Source organism: Lagopus muta, chromosome 3 (genome assembly GCF_023343835.1).
Source record: "Lagopus muta isolate bLagMut1 chromosome 3, bLagMut1 primary, whole genome shotgun sequence".
Taxonomy (NCBI): Eukaryota; Metazoa; Chordata; class Aves; order Galliformes; family Phasianidae; genus Lagopus; species Lagopus muta.
Window position 1 is genome coordinate 41362784 of NC_064435.1, and position 16951 is coordinate 41379734.

The 16951-nt window shown below is 38.1% G+C and overlaps 1 protein-coding gene across 3 annotated transcripts in view; it reads right to left on the reverse strand.

Annotated features, from left to right (window-relative positions):
* SPIDR (scaffold protein involved in DNA repair) overlaps positions 1 to 16951 on the reverse strand; it is a 198857-nt gene that overhangs the window by 120469 nt on the left and 61437 nt on the right. For all 3 annotated transcript variants that reach the window (XM_048939560.1, XM_048939561.1, XM_048939562.1), the window contains exons 7-8: positions 16300 to 16400; positions 2688 to 2907 (exon numbers count right to left, since the gene is read on the reverse strand). In XM_048939560.1, the coding sequence (XP_048795517.1) occupies positions 2688 to 2907; positions 16300 to 16400 (321 nt within the window). The remainder of the gene's footprint in view (positions 1 to 2687; positions 2908 to 16299; positions 16401 to 16951) is intronic.

Here is a 16951-nt window from a genome sequence, read left to right on the forward strand (position 1 = left end):
ATGGGGAATGTCCAAGTTGATAAGATACTTACAACTGGCTGGCTATCTGCCTGTATTTTAATTTTTTTTAATTAATTGGCTTGCATTCTAGTGCTTAAGTATTATGAGATTCTGTATGCAATCAAATACCAACAATCATGTCAACAAATATGTAAACACCATCTCCCAAAGTACTTATGCAAGTCTCCTGTCTGAGACATCTCACATACCAAGCTGTGCACTAAGTTCCCAGCATACACAATTAAAAAAGCCAAGTCTAATACTGAAAAGGCTCTAAAATGATGCACTCAAGTTTTGCTCAGAAATGCAGCCACATATCAAAGCCAGCAGTCCATGCATCTGCTATCTTACCTATCTACTCAAGAACGTAATTTGAAAGCACGGAATTACATACGTATAACAACATAGTTATGGTGTATACAATTGAAAACATCACAAAATGCTATACTCCAGGAGAGCATTCTATCAAGCAGTATTTGGTTTTGGCAATGGAAGTACAAATTCAGTACAAAGTAACAGAAACTACGTTTCAGTGTTAAAAGCTCTCAAGAGTTCAACAGAATAGAAACTTGGAAATGTAATAGATGAAACTTCCACTGTGTGTACGAGTCCAATTTCCCAGTAATGTAAACTAGAAGTGCCAAATAATAATCAAAAACAAAAATATCCCCCACATCTCCTGCCAATAGGTTTAGTTTAATGTCATCCAGCCCAAGTTATTTTCACTTCTCTTTGAGTGAATAGAGACAACTGACATTCAGATAATGCCTAAACAATAGAAAATAGGACTAAAGATGAGATACCATGAAATTTTGTTCCTATCTGATTAGTAAAAAAGTGCCTTCAGAGCCCGGAAAGCAACTCTGGAGACTCAGCCAAAACTTGCTGCTTTTACGAAATAAGCCTTGGCTTACGTTAAAAGCACATCCTACTAAGAAAACCAACAAACAAACAGAAAAACACTCCAAGAAGCGGTATAACAATGAAGTTTTCCCATGAAATCTCACTTTATACTCTTTGCATATATACAGGAATGAGCTGTTATGTCCACCTGAGAACATTTTTCAAACAGATGAGAGTACTGCACTTGTACTGCACCGTAATAGATGCTTGTTGTCTGTAAAGGATTTTATCAGTGCAGAGTTGCATCTTCCCCAAGCACACAAGGAATAACCTAGAGTAACCCAAGACTTACACATGGCACATTTACCAATAGCAACTGTTCAGTAAAAGAAAAAACAACTTCAGTCACATCCTTGCTAAAATAGCTTTGCTGTTACTGAAATCTTTCTTAGGTTCAAGATCTCCATAAAAAGATACAGCTTTGTGGCAGTGTCTTGTGGTATAGAAACAACCTGAAGAGAAAAATGTAACTAAGGTAGAAATCAGTAGGGGAGAGACATAAAGTATGAGGAAACAAAAACAAGTTTAAAGTATGTAATGAAGCACCAAAGAAAAGGGAAATGAGACCAAACAATTGCATCTTGAGGACTGGAAGGGAAAAAACAAAACAAAACAAAACAAAACAAAACAAACCAGTGACACATCAGAGCAGGATTTTATTTCTATTCAGCTGTATTCCTCTGGCTACTGACCTATTTACATCTCACCTATCAGCACTTGCATCTGTAGCCGCAATGAATTCCACATTATATATATTCCTTTAATTTCTAGATCTCTTTCAACAAGTGAGAAATTACAAGTTAGGGAATCCAGAAAAGATTTGTAGCTATCTTAAGATAGCTTTAAGATCTTAAAAAAATAATAATAATAAATACGGGCCTTTGCAAAATAGGAAAAAGTATTTTGGAGAAAAAAACAAAAAACCTTCAGATAATGAATGCTGATCCATTAGAAGAAAAGTATCTCCTATTTAGTAATTTGTGTGAGAAAGAGAGAGAAGTAATATCCCCTTGTACCAGTTTTATTGATGTTTTTTTTCATTAAACACTCAGACCTTCCCACCTACAGGTGCTAACAACTAATTACTTTACTACAAATCTCACCACCCTGTGCTACCCCTTAAAACCAGGAAACTAACCCAATGTAGGAAAGACACAAAGCTAGACCAAACATTTTAAAGAGTTCTGAAAAAAAAAAAAAAAAAAAAAAAAAAAAGAGGTTAACTAGTTGCTCTGAAGAGAGATTTGGAGAACTGACGGCATTGACAGCAGCAGCAGTGTGAAACCATCAAGGCTTGTTTACTGATTTCATAAGAAAACAGCGTTAATCTCTCATTTATTTTTTCCCCATTTTGAGCTGGCACTGTCTTTGCTGGGCGCTACACAGTTAACACAGACTTGTCCACTGAAACATTATACCCGCACTAACATCAACAGATGAGCATTCCTGAACTACTTTGCAATGAGAAAGTATGTACTCTATTGGCCTTATCATTGATAAGACATTGCTCCTGCCTTTCTATCACTCAAAACACAAAAATATTAAGTGAAAGTCAAACTGAAGCCCCAAGCAAGACCAGAGGCATTACATTTAGTTGTTATCTCAGCTATCTTTAAGGTATCTGCCAAAGTCTCTCAGCCTGGCAGAGACAGATGAGCAACCACAAGACTGCTCTGTTCCGCACCCTCCAAGCTCTTTTCTACAGAAATATGACAAGCACAGTACCTGCAGCACCCTTATTCTGCAGCACTACAGCAAGCTTGACCAGTTCTCTCTCTACTTACCATGGGGGATAGATGTGGATGACATCCTGTGGCCTACTCTTCAGGTGAGCTGCTGTCTCTCTTGCAAAAAGGACTTTGATTATCGGTTCTCTTGTACTGATGACAAGGTCTTCGGATGAAATGATAGCAGGAGACTCTTCCAGCTGCTGGCAGATGGCAACTTGTATCATACACTCCTCAAACATTTCTAAGATCTTCACAATTAAAACACCAGATTTATCTGCAAATTTAAAAGAATGCAATGTTTGGATAAGGAGAAAAATTCTGGCACAATGAAGATGTATGTTCTGCTCTCTCCTTTCTTTACTGATCTGCAGAAAAGCCACACGAGCATAATACACCCAAATGAAGTTTTAAGCAATTACACCATTTTAAAGGTGAGCAGGTGTTTGCCCTCCAATCTAAGACAGCACCCATTAAGTACAAAGAACCTAAAAGCAGTGTTTCACATTCAGAGACAATGTGAAAAAAACACAGACTAAGATATATAGACTAAAAGCAGCTATTGCAAAACTTATCCACTTTATCAGTCCTCAAACAGGAGAGAAGCAACATTAACATATACCAGCATTCCTACAGTTTGATTCTATGCACTTCTGTCTATTTAAAAAATTACTTCTAGCTCCCTTTGCAGTCTGTACAGATCTACTCTGACAGACCTGGGTCTGTTCCTTTCATGTAAGATTTATTCTCTTTCTCACCTAACTCCACTTCAGTTTGCACTCTGATCACTGGTGTTGTTATCCACCTGCTAAACACTGCTATCAATAGTGGGGAAAATCATGGTGCTATAGAACAGGAGCAGCAGTATCCCAATTCTACTGATTTTGATTCACAATTTGCATTTAAAAAAAAACAACACAGTATCCCAAGAAAAACAGCTGATATAAATTATCTTCCCACAGCAAAGCAGAAGCAGAGGCGGAACTGTGAACGTGGTACTGGAACTTAGCAGAGCTGTACTAGTTATTTGCTTATTTTAAAGCCCATTTCACAATTGTAAATGTCTTTCCTTTGGAAAATAAGTCAAAATATTTAAGTTTATGAGCAACTTCAGAACAAACTAATGACCCAACCCTTTAGGAAACCCCAAACCAAAGAAACTGGGTTCTAAATCTTTTCAGATTTATTTAATATGTTCAATTCTATAAAATATATTATATATTTTGCCCATTTCATATTTCCATGTCTTTATTACATTTTATGCTAGAACTGAAATAAAATCATTTTGAAATATAAAACCAAAGTTTTCTCAAAACCACTTTTCTGTAAACCAATTTTTCATCACACGCAACATGTTTCTGCAAAGCATTGTTTCTCATGGACTGGTATTTTCCAGCAGGATAAAAGGTTCCTTCAGGAATTCCCCCATGCAATATATGTCAGCCATTTCTGTCCAAATCGTTACAGCTTGACCTCCTTCTCCAGAGCTGCAGAGCAGGAGTAAGAGAACCAATGCTTTTTGCCAGATCCTTTTCGTCAAGTACTTTGAGCTCGACTGGTGAAGAGAGATGGATGCCACCACTATCAATCCTCACCACTGTCACCTTCTAAGGGAAAGCTGTAACAAATGCACTGTCCCTCCAAAGACTCTGCTGACTAAAGTCTGCTTAAGAGCGTACTTCTGCTCATTGTGAGCTTGGACTAGTTTTCTATCCCTAAAGGCAAGGATTTCGAATATTCACACTTGAATTACACTTTGCCTGACTAGCTCCAATTGTAGTCCTCTGTCAACCCCAAGTCGTCATAAACAAATTGTACCAACCACAAAAATCTCAGCCTCCCAAGTAAGCAAAGTAGTGAACATTTACCTCTACTCATACTCCAGAATACAAATTTTCACCCACTTTAAAAAACAAGTGACAAAAAAAATCAATGTCAATGACGAAGCACACCAGCAGTCCCAAATATATATTATATATATATATAAACATCCTAGAACTTTTCATCACTTCTGAACAATGCATTTCTCACGTGCAAAATTTTTTGAAAATTCTTACTGGTCAGTGATGTATGTGTAACGTTAATCAGTTGATAAACCAGCTTAAAGAAATCACTGTAGAACAGAATGACAACTTAATACTTCCCTTTAAAATATCCCAGACTAGAAAACAGTTAAGAATGCTAGGCATATCAAAAACTTCATCTATATGAAAACCCCTTAAAGGATCTTGGAGAAAATGCTCCACAAAGACACCAGCATCTCTTGCAAGCCAAACTTGGCTCAAACTCTAGAAGCTGATACTAAATGAAGCAGAATGCCTCTGCGTTAAAAACAACACAACTTCAACAACAACCCACGTCTCAAACTTGGCACACGTGCACACTCTACAGAACCACAATCTATTTGTTTATTTAGATGCATGGAGATAGCTTAATTTAATTGCTCAAATTATTATTACTGCTGATGATAGAATGCTTTCTCAAACAACATAGCAAAGCTTTTTGAATTCCTGGCACGTGATGAAACATCAAAGTTCAGAATGTAGCTTTATTTTCAACTCATTTGGCTCCTGCTTTGTTATGCCAATCAAAAATAAATCAAACGTGCGGCTGCAAACTGAAAGGAGAATTTGTGGGTGAGGAGATGGGCTGGATCACTGCAATTTCTACAGCTTCTAGAGGAGTTTACTTGATTGTTCACTTGTGTGAAAACCTTACCTTAAGGTTTTGCAGTGTCCTCTTTCATCCGTGGATAATTCACATAAGTTCTCACTTGATAAACTCACCTCATTTCACTCACAAAACAATTATAGACTGAGAAATTGAAACCTTCAGATGCACAATTTTCATGGCAATATCCAACATTAAAAACTTTTGAGCAGTAACTGTGGTGCAGCCCTGCCTATTCCTACACTGCATATTTCTTCATGCCTTATTCTGCTGTCTAGAGCACACGGATTTCCTTCTTCACTGTTACTTTTTTCCAAAAATTAGTGAGCTAATCTTGCTAACAGTAAAGTCACTGAAGCATAAGAGTGGATACTAGGGAAAGAAGAGATGAACAACATAAAGGGGAGGGCACGAAGGGACAGGCGGACAATTGTTAAATGCTCTTTGCAATGACAGACTAACTAGGCTGGATTAATTGAGTTTGACTAAACCTTGAGGCTGCATATTTGCAAATAGTATCCAATTACTTTTCATCCCCTATAATGTCCACGTTGGACTGTCCTTGAGAAGCTCCTCTGGGACTCGGAGAAGGAATAATAACTACAAGTACCTATGGAATGCTCATTTCAAAAACTTCAGTTTATTCACATGAAGGTAACCTTTCTTCTCCCATTAAAAGAAAAGTCACTGTGCACATTCACAAACAGTGAGTACACACCTGTCCAGATGCGTTTAAAAAATCCTTCATTCAAGCAGCCATTCGAGGACTGCTTAACATAATCCACCTTTGGTGCAAGATGCCTTTCCAACAGCACCTTGTAGCAGACTTCATGCAGTTAGCAGAAGTTGGAAGACATTCACTTATACAGACTTAAGGGCCATTTGAAGCATCTGGACCCATGATTATAAAGAGACTTTATTCACTCCAGGGGCACAAAGTGTAAAGTCAGTCCCTGATACATATAGTATGAGATGTCATGAAGAGAGAGAAAAGCACTGACATAACTGGTTTGAGTATGGACTTTGAAGGTGCATTTAGGTTGTACAACTTGCTTCCTCTAAATGGCACCATTTAAAAGGAGAGCAAATCAGCCATCAGAACTCATAACACTACCTCAATGCTAACAATCTGCATCAAGACCAGAAACCTACACAGAGATGCAACATGCTAGCAAATCCAAAAGGCACCCAAGTCCTCCTGTGACCAACAAGAAAAAAAAAATAAAAATCAAGTACCAATGATAAGCTGTGTCAGCTTTCACCTGAAACATCACATCAGCCCTACGCAGAATGCTTCACCATGATAAGTGTCAATCATTGGATGGAAACCATCGCTAGGTGAACTGCGATGAAACAGATGAATTCCTCCAGATCTCACAAATGTGCAGACCTAGTGAAACAAGCTCAACATGCTGACTGGTGGGAAGAACAAGCCTTTTAAGCACGGAAGTAGCTCTGGAGAAGCCTCTCAATTATTGACAAGGGCTTCTCTCACCTTGCAGGCAAGATATGGCTCTGACAAGAAGCCAGTCAGTATCCCTAGCATAAGGAGATGCAGCATGGCCCCCTCAGAACACATAGGTGGAATGAACTTCAGAGACCTCAGAGACAGACGAGGAAAGCATCCAGAACCAGGCAAACAGAACATCAACAGCTCTTTGTTACTGTTAGCTAAATCTGAGAAATCACAAGGAAATATCTTTTTAGAAACAGTAATAATTGAATAAATCTGTCAACTTGGGCATCTTTGTAAACTCCTCAGCCACAAGAGCCCTGGGAATCCCTCCTGGAAAAAGAAGAAAAAACTGGCTTGTCACGAGATTGCTCTGAAAGTAATGTCTCTTATTTATTCCCATTCAAACTACAACACCAAGTTGTACAGCAAGTTCTCAGCTACAAAACACTATTTTTTAACACAGTCACTACCATTAACTATGCACTTCCACCAGCAATGAACAAGAACCTGCATGCTGCACTCAAAAATCTGCATGGCCACCTGGAACGTGTCTTGTTTTTCACTCCACTGTCACCACTGCTGAAATGAAACACCTTCCACCCCAACTGTGGCGACATCCACTGCTTGGTCATCATAAACATTCAGCAAGCATTAATGATAGATGCCATTTTTTCAGCATGGAAGAATTCAATTCCACACCTTTGCTCCATACACATTCCTATGTCAGACACCATTGTGTCAGGCTGCCCCTGTTCTGTCATCTCTCACAAAACGTTACAAAACGTTGGTGGGAAGGTTCAACCTTTACTGCCATACCACCATCATCTGCCTCTGATGTCATGGGACAACATGATAAAATAGGAAGCACTGCTTTCAGAGCGGCCCTCATATGCGCTTGTAATATGGAGCTTTTTTGATCGCAGGTTCACAAAAGCAACCAATAGCAGCTTCTTGGTAGAAGGAAAAAAGCTATTCAGGACAACAAAGAACATAGTTATCTCTGGATCAGGAAGACCTCGAGTCAGAGATCTGTGCAAGTTAAGATAATACTTTGGGAGAGATATTGTGAAGTATTATTTTTCCTAGGCATTTGGCAAGCCCTTGCCACTGCCAGAAAGAGGATTCTAAGCTAGGTGAATTTTGGGTTTGTCCATTTAGCAAATTTGCTCTCATGTCTAGGTAATTATTTAATTTCAGACGACCTCTGGGACATTGGTCTCTCACACCAATGCGAAACCTGGACATGAGGTAGCTCAGTTCATCTGTGATGCTATTTCAGACATCTGGGAGTTGAACAAACCCTGCTAAGCTCCTTTCATTTGTTTTTTATTTCAGTACACAGGGTGATACTGCCCTTCAGTATATATATACCATGAGAACAAAACATGTTTTAATACAACAACGTGGCAGATGTTCCACATTACCCTGAATTCCAGAAGAATTAAAAATAAAAGATTCTCTGTTCCTTTGGAGATCACGGACCTTGAGATGTCAAACATTTTAAAAATTTGAGCATGACTCCACAGTCTGAGTGAAGGTCCACAACAATTTTCAGGCTTAACAAAATAGCATTACAGATGCATATATTTAAGCCACAGAGCCACTCCAGCACTGAATGAACACGAAGGATGCACTGGCCATGCCAAAGGCAGCTTCTAGGGACATTAAGAAGAAAGCTGGTCTGTTTTCACTCTTAACAACCAAAGAGAATTCTTGAGAGAAGGAAAAAAACTGAGGAGTACAGTCATAATAAATAGAAGTAAAATAAAATTACATTCAGACATTCTGTCTTCAGTGCCCAAAATACAACTCTGAAGTTTGCTTTAATAATTCTGGAACTATCAATGAGATAAAAAGAAGTTATGACCTCTTGGGGACTGCATATTTTGTTGCTTTTACTACACACTGATGAGACACTGGAGAGACTGCAAGCACAGGGTCCATGGGACTGATGTGGAAAAATACATCAGATATTGACATCAACAGGACTACATGTGGCTTCATATTGCTCACATGAATTTTGCTAAAATGTTACGGTTCAAATGCTCAAAAATAGCTCCTACAGCCCTGAATGGAAAGCCCTCCTAAGAAACAGGTTCTCTTCATAGTAAGGTGACAGAACCCCGGTAGTGGTCCATACAAGATTAACAGAATGAAGATAAATGCATGGGGAGCACAAACTGGAATGTATAGTACTTCTCAGGTTCTGAAGAGAAAGCAGGGGTGGAGTTCATTTACTGTGTTCTGCATGATTGGAATGTGCTAGCTGGGACACCCAACATGCCTCTGTGCATGTTAGCTCAAGCTTGTCATGGTTCAGAGAGAAAGGAAGAAGATAGAGCTTCCAGCACCAGGCATTCCTCAGAAGTGATGGAACTTTGTGTTGCTTTCACTGCCTGTTACAGAAACCCTCCCCCTCTAGAAGACAAGGAGAAGACGACTTGTCTCCACAGAAGCAACAACAACAATAATAATAAAGGGAAGGAAAAAAAATAAAAAGCAGCACCAGGCAAGTTCAAGAAAATCTGTGAAAACCAAAACCAGGCAGCATTTACTACTGAATTTCTGGATTTTTTCATTCTTTCGTGAGAATTTAAAAATTTTGCAGTGTCCAGGGAATGTGTCTCACTCACAGGATAGAAGGATGTGATGCAACCATCTTCAGTCTGAATACAATGATAACACAAGGTAGAAATAATTTTTCACAAAGGTCAAAGTAAGAACCAGTGATGAAAACAATGAAATATAAGCTTGAAGAATCTCTACTAACTACTGGCACCTGTTTGTAGACCTTAAGGCCTGTTGTTTACTAAAATATTAGGTAGTGTACAACTCTGCTCCTTCGAGCATGCTGATAAAAAAATCACTCTTATGTGAGCATAAAGAATAGCACAGTGGAAAGCATTATTACTGCAATAGTAAAATAAAAAGTCTCTAGTAATAAAGAGCATGCACATCTACCAGTAAGAACACACGTGGACTGTCATACCTAACCTCAACAGGAAAGAGAAAGGAATGCTTTGGAAATTCCTCAGCCACAAGTCTTGCAGTGCAAGTCACATGAATGAAAGAAAAACCAAGTAAGCAGGACAAGAGGCAAATGGAAGAGTACGACAGTACCTTCCTTCAAAATCAAATAAAACACTCCTACAAGTAGAGAGTTTCCCCTTCACACACCTCCCTTCCCCCCTCTCCTCCTCTAAAAACAGAAAGCACCAAAGAATACAACAAAAAAAATGAGACAAACTCATAAGAAAATCCAAGGAACTGAGAGAAGGATAACGATGCCTTAAGCCATGTTAATCATTGAAAATGTGCTAAAAAATATTTTGTGCAAAGGCAGACAGGACAATCTATATTTTTTCTTACCAGCTAAATTGTCACGATGTACTTGATATTAATGATAGCATTAAGATATCTGAAGGACAGACAATTTTAAGAAAAAACTGTTACTTTCACTCAGTTATCAATCACAAATTATATATACGAACTGCAGTTTAGAAGCAGAGTTGCACTGAACATAACTGATATTTCTAAAAATTGTGTCCAAAAAGTTAAGTTACACTTCTAGTTATATGGCAAGTTCTTTAGAAGTATGAACTACAAGAACTATAGGCATTACAATCAGGTCAATGTTCTATTAATCCTAGCTGAATATTTCTATAAATTTCTAAGTTAAAAAAAAACCAATCTTGTGCAATTCATGTTGAGAACAGTCCTTCATATCATAATGAAAGTTAATTTCTGCATTCAGTTGTGATGGCTTGATCAGATCAGATCTACATTATGGAAGTATAAAGTAAACAAAGAAAACTCCTAAATGCCTTATTTAATAAAGTCAGCTAGCATCAAATCCACAGTAGCCCCTCAGTTATTTTTTGTTTTCAAAGGTATTATTTGATCCTAAGAACGTCTAACTTCTGACTGTCTAGCATGGAACAACAGTACTAGCCACATCATAGAATCATTCTACCTTTAGAGGGACCCTGCTAAAGAGAAACCTCCCCTCCCATCCCTGAGAGTGTTCAAGGCCAGGTTGGATGAAGCCTGATCTAGTGAGTAACAATCCTGCCCAAAGCAGGGGGTTGGAACTAAATGATTTTTAAGGTGATGATTCAATGCAAATGATCCAACGCAAGCCATTCCACGATTCTGAGATATTAGACACCCTCTTGGGACAGCACTTATTATTTGCAGTGGAAAAATAGCCAAGCCTACATTTTCTGGTTCAGACCAAAGTTCTACTTTCATTCCTGTAAGTATAAAATGTCAAATTACAGGCACCAAATGAAAAGAAACATTCTTTTGCTTGGCACCCATTGTTGCTCTTTGTTCCGCCTCATGCAAAAGACTGCAGGTGTAGGCATAACAAAGTCAGCAATCCAGCATATACCAAGCAGACCCTTGCAATCCAAAAGCCAACGTTTAAAAGCCAAGAAACAGCACTAAGATTCCAACATTTTCACAGCCCGTACAAAACCATCTGGTTGCCATTCTGAACCATACACGTTATTCTTCCTGGGCTGGTAGCTTCTGAAGCCATTCTGAAAGATGTTTCTCAAAACTATACCATGCATGCATACATGATGGATTCTTCCCACCTCTATATTTAAAAGAGGCTGCTGAATTTGGCCCTGCTTTACACATTATACACTCTTTATAAGCACATATATAAGCTAGAGTGATTGTGCATGCCATTATTGTTTCTCATAAGAAAACACAAATAATACAGAGAATTCTTGTTTGAAAAAGACAAGTTTATACTCGATTTTTCCCTCCCAGTGCTGTGACATGTTCAGGCAAAAAAACAAAAAAACACCAAATTTGGCTACTTGCCATTTCTTTAATTTATATTAACTCAAGACTAATTAAATTAGCAAGAACAAAGAATTAGTAATAACTAGGAAAGCTCAGGCTTTTGTATTTTTAGAAGAATTCTGCATGGTCTAAATTTGCTTACAGGAAACTGTATTAAGGACTATCCTTGTTTTCTTTGTCCACAGACAAATTTTTGTGCAAGCCTCATCACATTCAAGCTGCTAAAGTCTTTTATTCTCCCACACTGTAACTAGTCACCCAAACTGGAAGGTGGGAGAGTGACTCTTCATACTCTCTTCTGTAAGCCTTTCAGCCTCCCTGAAAAAAATGCACTACTATGCCCAAGGCCTGTCCTCAGCTTTAAGGCTTCACTCTCCTCCTCACATGTTACACTTGCTTCAGTCACCAGATCACTTCCCATCATAAGGAGGAGCAGAGAGGAAGGTACAGTTTAGAAAATGCCCACAGTTTAGGCTTGGTATCAATTTAGTTTAATTAATGCACTCAATTGTAACCCAATCACACTGGCTCATCCTAAATCTTCATCTCAGACCAACAAATACCAGTTATCTCACCAGGTTACAAACTTTAAGAATAATTCATGCCAGTATTTTAAATAAAAAAAGCGCTTCGACAGCAACTGCAAGAAAAAAAAACGCAGAGAAAATTAGTTTTTAGAAGTTACTTTTGAAATGAATCTGCATGAGTTTGCTTTATGTCTCATTTGTATCTGCTACGGACAGGAGAGTCTTCCAAATAAAACTCAGAAGAGCACTACTTTTTCTTCTGCATCATGCAATCCCCATATAAGCAGCAGATGTTGACAGGAAAAAGGGTTGGTTTTATTTTCCTCCCTCAACTGTCCAAATCTCTTTGCCCAAACAGGAAATTTCACAGGGAAGTTGCAGCACAGAACACTGCCGGGGGGAGGCGGGGAAAAAAGCTTGCAAATGGTCTAAAAGCCTTTGTACTCAGTACTCTCCAACCATCAGCTCAACTGATGAGAGACTTACTCTTACAGCGACTGCACACCTTTCAGCCTCCCTTTTGCATCTTGTGAAGAACAACTAATTCTGGATCTGTGGAGAAGAGCCTGATGCCAATCTGTTAGTTTTAAACCACATAAGCATCCAACTAATGCCATGCAGTGCAGGCAGGCTTCTGCTCTCTCTCCTTTCAGTGACGGCATTAGGTTGATTACAGAAATGGAATTATCCATCAGGAAGAACACAATTAGTAGTAAACACTTTCCCCCACAATACACACCTCTGCTGTATGATACCTTTGTTTCCATGTTTGCCTGCAGTTTCAGAAAATTATCATCACTTGAGCAACCCAATGCAGGGAGAGGCTGCCAAGCATAACACTCCAAAATTGTCTAACTGGGAAAAACACAAATTCTTCTGTCCTGCAGAGTGATTCTGACATAAGTGGGACAGTTCCCCCCACGCGCTTCAGAAAATACAGAAATGCATGCTGCAAAGAGGCACTCTTTTTGGAGGTGCTACCTCATCCCAGTAGCCAAAAGGCAGTCAAACCACATTGGATACTTATCAAAACAGGTCACAGGAACAAACAAAAGAATTTTAAAAAATTAAAGCCAGCCAAAAGATTTTTTTGGAGGTAATATGGACATCAATAAAATAGAAAACCAAGTAACAGCAAAACAAAAGCAAAACATTCTATAACATGAAATGCTTTAAAAAGGGGAGAAGAATGGCCCATACTTCCAAAAACAGTTTTCCTGATGACATAAGTGGAAGGATGACTTCAAACTTATCTCATTTGTAATTGCTCCTCCTTGCCTTAATCATTAACTTCTGTTCTATGTGTCTGTGGAATACCCAGAATGACTTGATGGCTCTTACATTACTTCAATCCTCCACATTAATCTTCAGATTCCTTTGGTAAATCAGTTCAGTTTGTCATTTGATAAGTTTTTTTCCCTCTACTTCTGTTGCTGGAATCAGAAACAATCCTGGAAACAGCCTGGGTTAGAAATATGTAACTATGCAAAAGAGAGGGAGATGAATCTCAGAAGAAACTCAGATTAGTAAGAGATCTCTAGTATGAACCTAAAAGATGACAGTAGTATGCTTTTGCTTTACCGGTTATTTCACACTTTCAGACTAGAAGCAATCGTAAGGTCATCTAGTTGCACTACTAAAATTTCAACCATTCAGACTGACAGTTGCCAAAGCAAACATCAGTTTTATTCTGATGACATCAAACTGTTCGACTATTCTAAGAACAAAACTATGAAAAGCTAATTTTTGTCTAGATGGAAAAAATATCCCCAAATATTATCACAGCTATTTTATTGTGAATTTTATTATCTTCGTGTTTTGGAATAAGGATTGGTAATTGGAAATATTGGTAATTGGAAATGAAATTCCTACATTATGGCACGTTCAGCACCTTAAAGAAATTCAGTTGTAAGTTCTGGCAAATGCTTGCAGAGTAAATGAAGCAGTAATTTGTCCTAGAGATTTCTAACTTGCCCAAGTTCTTATGTTTTTTCACCACGATGGCAAAAGGCATATCCCAGAAATGCCTTATGAGACATTCTCCCAAAATGAAATCATCCCAAAGATAAACTCTCCAGAATTTAAATTTTTTTTTTTACTTTACAGTAGAGCAACATATTTTTCCATAGCCTTTTTCCTCATAAAATTCTAATTAATTCTGACTCATTTTCTGAAAGAAAAAAATCTAGCCGAGAAAGATGTTTTGGTTGACAAGTTGGGATTGATGACGTGCAGAGGTCCCTTTCATCCTCTACAATTCTGTGATTCTGTGAATATTTCAGCCTAATAATTAAAGCCTAGCAGACTGGTGAGTAGCCAAACAAGTTCTTGTAATGACACATGCAATGTTAAGAGAAAAAGAATATTAGTCATTTTGCACTCCCGTTAGCACAGAGAACAGCAATAAGAACTGCTAAGATGACAGAGCCATTCAGTATCAGTTTCTGTTCCTCATTTCAGAAAAAAAGCAAGGAGACATTCTCATACCACTGTAAGGACAGGGAAGGAACTTCCTACCCATTAGTAACTCAGGTGGAGGATGAACAACTTGCAAAAGGCTTGATCAGTCTTCAGTGAGCATTCCTGTATCATATTCAACATAGATAGCAATTCTGAAGAGAGTTGACTAATGACACTTCTTGTTCTCTGATGCCGCTTTGTGGAATACAAAACATATTTCAGACAACTAATTTTATAAGTTACAGTTTGAGCTTTTCATCAGTGGAAACCCATAATTAAACAACAGCACTTCCAGCAGGATTTGAGAGTAAACACTATTAAAATTGTTTCATCAATGACTTTCCTTTGTGTAGATAAAAGAAGTGAATGGTAACTGGAGAATGGAGACTTGATCTCAGAAATCAACAGCTGCAGAAGTTATGGAATCACATCAGACAATCATCCTGTGATCAAAAACAACCAGACCCACGTCCTTACTTAAGTGCCCTGAACACACAGGAGGCCTAGAAGTGAACAGAAGCTGAGCTTCTGTTTTGACACGACTAACACTGAAAGGATACATATGGAGTAGCTGCCCTCATTTCTAAGACCCTGTGAAAAGTTTGAGAATGTGTAGTAAAGAGCCATGAAGATTGAAGGAAAAAAAACTCTAGAGCTCCTTAAAGAGCTTATTCTGTTTAGTTTATGAAATTTGTGAAGCAGCATGATTTTGCTATGCAAGCGTCAGAGAGGGATAATGCCACATACTAAGGAGCTCATGAATCCAATGGAGAACTGCTTTATGAAAAACAAAAGATGGGAACTGAAGCCAGACAAACCCAGATTTGAGAAACAAAAAACAAAAACTTTGAGTGGAATTAAGGACAACTCTCAAGGCAAATGATAGATTCCCTTATCCGCATGTTTTCAAATTAAGACCAGAGGACTTTCTGAAAAACAAATGGAATATGTGCTCAGAAACAATTAGTGGGCTTAATAAAGAATAAAGGCTTGACATTTTGTATCCTACAGTCACATACAAACTGACAAAAAAGCCTCTTAGACTATGAATCTATTATCTCCTATCAAATATTACTGAAAGATGGTGCTATCGGTCACTTAGAACTAATTAGTTGAACTCCTACCCCTTCTTTTTGGGAAGAGCATCCCTATAGTTATGTTTCACACTCATTTCACAGTTGTGTTCATTTGTCTACGTTTGCTGTCATCCACAGTTTCAGAAATTACCCATGAACATGGGTGTCCTCAAAAAAAAAAAAAAAAAAACTGTTAAGAGGAAGAAGTGGATATAAAGACATTATGTGAGGATGGATGGACTAGATGATCTTGAAGGTTGTTTCCAACCTTGTGATTCTATGATTCTACAATTATAAGAACAACAAAAAAAAATGCACGTCCATAAAATAAACCTTGACTTGTCTTAACAACTGCTAGAAACACAATTTTCCCAAGTGTTGGAAAGCAAAGAGTTCTAAAGAATCTAGTAGATGGAAGATACTTAAAAGAAGATTTTTACCCTTCACATTTAAATGTCTTCATAACGGGGATATTGCAAACTCAAAAGCATCAAGAAAACACTAAGCCCAATTCAGGCAACATCAAATTATAAACTTCAGTAGTACACCTACAGAGGCCCCATGCACATATACATATATGTACTTTCATATACATACTTACATATACATATTTATATTTCACATACATATATGTACTTTTACATGTGTATACTGCTTCTTACCTGATGGGATTTTAGCATCTGAAATGCACTGATGTCTCCAAAAGCTAATAGTAGATCTTTCTCTGTTCTGCAGTCGACATAATCTCTCAGCCAGCCCTCCCCTGCAGAGAAGGAAGAAATGATCAGTTTTGCCAATAATCAGATTTGCCAAGAGAAACCATAGGACTAATGGAATATCATAGAATGGTTTAGGTTGGAAGGGAGCTTTAAGACCATCTAGTTCCATCCCTTGTTATAGACAAGGACACCTCCCACTACACCAGGGTATTCAGAGCCCCATCCAGCCTGGCCTTGAAAACCTCCAGGGTGGTGGAACACATATAATTTGGCCCTTAAAGACAGAAGCATACAGTAACATTACATTTTACAGATTAGCTCTCCCAGTTTTTCACTTCCCAGAGAATAACCATGTGTTTTATTAGGAGTATAGAATCAGTACACACAATAAAACATTTTCCACTATCTGCAAGTCCATAACCCTCAAGTTTTCAGTTGTGTCTCAATCTTTACACAAGGATTGTAAAGAAAGACCCCCAACTTCTCTGCACTTATCGTGACAGCTACTACAGACAGTTTTGAATTTGAAACAAACATCCCAAATGGTTTAGTGTAGCCACTAGTTATAACAGGTTGGGTTTTTCCCTCCTAGATT